Source organism: Limulus polyphemus, unplaced genomic scaffold, assembly GCF_000517525.1.
Source record: "Limulus polyphemus unplaced genomic scaffold, Limulus_polyphemus-2.1.2 Scaffold10140, whole genome shotgun sequence".
NCBI lineage: Eukaryota > Metazoa > Arthropoda > Merostomata > Xiphosura > Limulidae > Limulus > Limulus polyphemus.
In genome coordinates, this window is record NW_013675750.1 from 14,970 (window position 1) to 20,032 (window position 5,063).

The window sequence follows — 5,063 nt, forward strand, 5'->3', positions numbered from 1 at the left end:
CGTGCTTCAGTGATCGAATGCATTAGTTTTTCAATGAGTAATTTAGGCCTACATTAGCTTCGAAATTTCAATTAAAATATTGTTATAACGTATTCCTTTGGATCCACTTAACGATTAAGGATTAGTTCGTCTCTTCAGTTACGTTTTATACAGATCGCGTTCATTGGTAGGTCTAACTTCATAACAATATTTTAATTGAAATTTCGAAGCTAATGTAGGCCTAAATTACTCATTGAAAAACTAATGAATTCGATCACTGAAGCACGTAAAAATCTTTAACTGATTAGTCAATTCTAGTTAATTCAGTATGCCACTTTAATATTGTACACTATTTCATGAATGATCGAGATTCCTCGGAGACCTAAAATTTCAGAAACTTCTGGCCAGCACACAATTATTACATCATATAAAAGAACTCCCTCTAGTGAACAAAACATTGAAATATTAAATATACATCTTCAGGTAACGATAAGCTAAGTTCTGTAGCAATAAACAAACTTATATAAAAAACAATTTAACTTATGTAATATTAAGCTAACGTCTATAAAAACAATTAACTTACCAACAATTATAACGACGTTCAGAAACAGGATGATTTGAGAGAGCGAAGATACGTATAAAAGCTTCATGGCTTTGTAGGCAGTTTTCTTAAAAATTGAAACAAAATATTTTATTAATAGAAACCACTCTAGAAATATCAAAACACCGCCATCGACTGAATAGATGCCCCTCTCCCCCTGCTCCCCCCCCCCCAGTGGCACAACGCTATGTCTGCGGACTTACAACGCTAGAAACCGGGTTTCGATACCCGTGGCGGGCAGAGCACAGGTAGCCCTTGTGCAACTTTGTGCATAATTAAAATACAAACAAACAAACCATCCTCTCCCTGACCGCTACCTTGTTTTCTGTTTTGGTGTGTCGATAAATGTGGTCTGTTTGTTTGTTTCTGTGGTTAGGTTTCTTTTTGTACAGAAACTAAACTTATATTATCTGAGAAGGTGACCTTGACTTTTGACCTCTTTAACCTAAAAAATAAAATAGTTCTTCTTCACCCCCCCCCCAACAGAAGTGACGACCTGTGAAATATATTTAAACCTGTTGCTTTGAAACCTATTTATCGTGTGGAAAGTAAATGTCGACAGACGGACGGACGGTCAATATTATTGCAATCTCCCCCCCCCCTCGAATCGTTTTATTCGGTGAAAGAGATGAAAAATATTAGAATTCTGAAATAACCGAAAAGCAATAAATCACTTACTTATCTATTCTCTCAGTGATAGAAAAGCGTTCCTCGTTCTCTGTTTGTGTCTGGTTGTTTTAACCTAGTTTTTTTTGTTGAACTTATAAAAATGTGCTAGTTGTTATTTCAGTGTTTCTATCTATTTTAATGCACGTATGTAACGAATCAGGACTGAACGGTATCTCATGCGCACGTGAACTAAACGGATAATCCGACTTCTTATGGTTGGGGTAGAATCGTTCCTAATTTCAAACCATTGATAAAAGAGAAGGTAGCCAGCCAGCAGTATCAGCTTCTTCAACCGGATAAATTTTATGATGCGCCCACAGCTGCAATTTCAGAGCGTGTTCCGCGGGTCGTGTGCCGAGCCCCAGTAGTAGCCCGATAAGTTAAACACTAGACAACGCTCGGCTCGTATAACTCGTAAGACTAGTTTACATTTTATAGATATAACATAAAAAAACTGTAAACGTTTTCTATAACGCGAATTCTTGTTTTTGTTTATTTGCTTTTCAAGTGCAAGAAACAAAACAAATCAACAAAAAAGACAAACACCTGACCCGTTTCATTTGTTCAGTTTGTGACAACCATTGAAAAGTGTGTGAGGCCTTAAGGTCAGGTTCAATTGTTCAGTTTGTGACAACTATTGAAAAGTGTGTGAGGCCTTAAAACACCTGACCCGTTTCAATTGTTCCATTTGTGACAACCATTGAAAATAAGGCCTCACACACAAACACCTGACCCGTTTCAATTGTTCAGTTTGTGACAACCATTGAAAATAAGGCCTCACATACAAACACCTGACCCGTTTCAATTGTTCAGTTTGTGACAACCATTGGTTTGTGACAACCATTGAAAATAAGGCCTCACACACCTGACCTGTTCAATTGTTCAGTTTGTGACAACTATTGAAAATAAGGCCTCACACACAAACACCTGACCCGTTTCAATTGTTCAGTTTGTGACAACCATTGAAAATAAGGCCTCACACATAAAACCTGACCCGTTTCAATTGTTCAGTTTGTGACAACCATTGAAAATAAGGCCTCACACACAAAAACCTGACAAAAAGGCAGTTGCAAATAAAACGGTTTACGACTGTATTTTCACTTGGTCATCACAATTAAATTCTTATTCCGAAGTATTTTATTACAATTTGTTTGTTTGTTTTAACGACACCAGAGGGAATACAGTTAACAAAACGCATGGTTGTTTTGCTTTGGACAAGAATTGTAAGAATTTTGATAATTAATACAGCCTGCTAAAAAAAAGTTCTTCAATTTAGACGCAAAAAGATTGAGGGAGTTTTGTAACACTAATAAACATAAAACCTGTAAAAAAGTCACGTTGTAATACTAATAAACATAAAACCTGTAAAAAAGTCACGTTGTAATACTAATAAACATAAAAGTAAGTAAGTGATGCTGTCAATGGTTTTTATTTACAACTATAAGTTTTAATGTGTCAAAAATTTAGGATTATTGTGACAAAGGACTGTCCGTCCCTAATCTTGTACTGACCTGATAGACAGGCAGCTAGTCAACACCACCCGCCGCCAGCTCTTGGGCTACGTTTTTACCAATTAATTGTGGGATTGACCGTCACATTATATCGACGCCATTACTGAAAGGGCGAGCATGTTCGGTGACGGGGATTCGAACCTACGACCCTCAGATTGAGAGACGAGCTCCTTATTACACACCAAACAGTGCATGGTCAGCAGCACCCACCACCAAAGTTGGACGTAACCGTCACTTTCATAGCGAATTCACAATAACGGGAATCAAACTCCGAATCCTTGGATTCGCAATCCGGGCAGGATAACCAATATGTCAGGCCTGGTTATATTGGTTAGTCTTTCTCTGGAACAGTAACCCGGATGTTTAAATCTTTCTTTTCTTCTTGTCCCCAGCGGTAAGTTCACACATTAACAAATCACCCAATGTGGCTTTGCTCTAAAACAAACAAACGTTTCTTCTTAGTGCGGCAATCAAATACTAAAGTTTTTCAACAATGTAGAGTTTATTTAATTTCGTAAATTTAACGAGTTATAGCATTCAACGAAAGGCCTCTTAGATAGTGATATGTGGAAAACCTTTTCACACACACCTCTGGTTTTGAATCCACAACGGACAAAATAAGAGAAATGTACAAAAAAGAAAGAAATACAACGTGACTTTTTACCGTTTTATGTTAATTAGTATTACAACGTGACTTTTTTACCGGTTTTATGTTTATTAGTATTCCAACGTGACTTTTTTACAGGAATTTTTCAGGAATTCCTGAAAACAGATACAAAAATTTTGCTTTGGTGTAAAAAAAACAAAAAAAAAAACAATCCAACAAAAAGAGGTGGAATCGTAATATCACCAAAACATTTGACGCCCAGCTTACATTGAGAAAACCATCAACCCGAAACATTGTTTGCCAGAGTAACATTATATAACTGCCAATATGTCTATAGTTCTCCAGTAGCCGAGGGGGTTTCGACACATTGTGCAGCTTTGCGCTTAACAACAAAGCAGACTACTGCTCTATAGTTACTGTGAATGATATCAAATAACATTTAAACGTAACAAACAGTCTTATCTGTTTATAATTGACATTTTTTCGATCATAAGAAAAACTTTCATTAAAGAATGTATTTTTAGTGGACTCTTTCAAACGTTTCATGCACAGCCTAATTATTGTACAACAGATAGTTTTTCTTAAATATACCAATTTTTTTTTATTCAACTAGCTAGCCAGATATATTCATATTAAATATCACGAGTTTTTCCTTTTTCAAACCAGTTTGATTTTGATAGAGACGCTGCTCTTGTAAAAATCTCTCATTCAATTTCATTTCCAAGCGTTTAGGTGCTGTTGTTGTTTATTTTTAACACAAAGCTACAAAACGGGCTACCTGCGCTCTGTCCACCGCAGGGGATCGAACCCCGAATTGTAACATAGTAAGACTGGAAAGTTACCGTTGATCCCCTCGGGGAATAAGCGTATATAATAAGCAGTTGTTTCAATATATACTGATCTAACACCAAGAACAGTTCTAGTGTTACGTTACACTAGCTACACGAAAGGAAAATAAGCGAGGCGTTGTGTTCTCTTATTGAACAAAAATAAATCTGTTACTCTTACTCTTTTTACAAGATGGAAAATAAGCACATTTACACGTAATGTGTGATAAAAAAATATTATTTTGTGTAATGATTTAGAAACTAACAGAAATCAGAATAAGGATCATGTTGATATACTTACTTGTTAAAGCTAGTGAACCCTAAAAGTCTAAGTACCTTTCTCTATATTACTTCGATTTTATACTTCCTCTATGTATTAAAAGTCAAGTACAGGGATGATGAATTTCAGAACCTTTATGTAAGTCCCTCCTTTATCTTGAAGATGACACCCAGTTTCTATTTCCTTTCCTTGTATGTATGTTTAATCTCTCACTTCCCTCTTTCTAGTCTATCACTTCTAAACCAGGGACGGCTAACGCAGATAGCCCACGAGTAGCCTAGCGTGAAATTAAACAAAGAGGCTGTGCCTAATAGTCCTTTATATAAGACTGTCTGCACTATTAGGCTGTACTTAATAGTCCATTATATAAGACTGTCTGCACTATTAGGCTGTACTTAATAGTCCATTACATAAGACTGTCTGCACTATTAGGCTGTAGTTAACAGCCCATTACATAAGACTGTCTGCACTACTAGGCTGTACTTAATAGTCCATTATATAAGACTGTCTGCACTATTAGGCTGTACTTAATAGTCCATTATATAAGACTGTCTGCACTATTAGGCTGTACTTAATAGTCCATTATATA

General features: G+C 36.2%; 1 protein-coding gene across 2 annotated transcripts in view; it reads right to left on the reverse strand.

Moving 5' to 3' along the window:
* The window catches only part of LOC106476257, an 8,413-nt gene extending 3,766 nt beyond the window's left edge, over window positions 1-4,647 (reverse strand). Inside the window, exons 1-2 of one of the 2 annotated variants that reach the window (XM_013936921.2) lie at window positions 4,496-4,647; window positions 563-647 (exon numbers count right to left, since the gene is read on the reverse strand). In XM_013936921.2, coding sequence (XP_013792375.1) covers window positions 563-629 — 67 coding nt within the window. In that variant the 5' untranslated portion in view covers window positions 630-647; window positions 4,496-4,647. Of the gene's footprint in view, window positions 1-562; window positions 648-4,491 lie in introns of both variants that reach the window. The other variant, XM_022380179.1, reaches the window with a different exon arrangement.
* Between the last annotated feature and the right edge of the window lie 416 nt (window positions 4,648-5,063).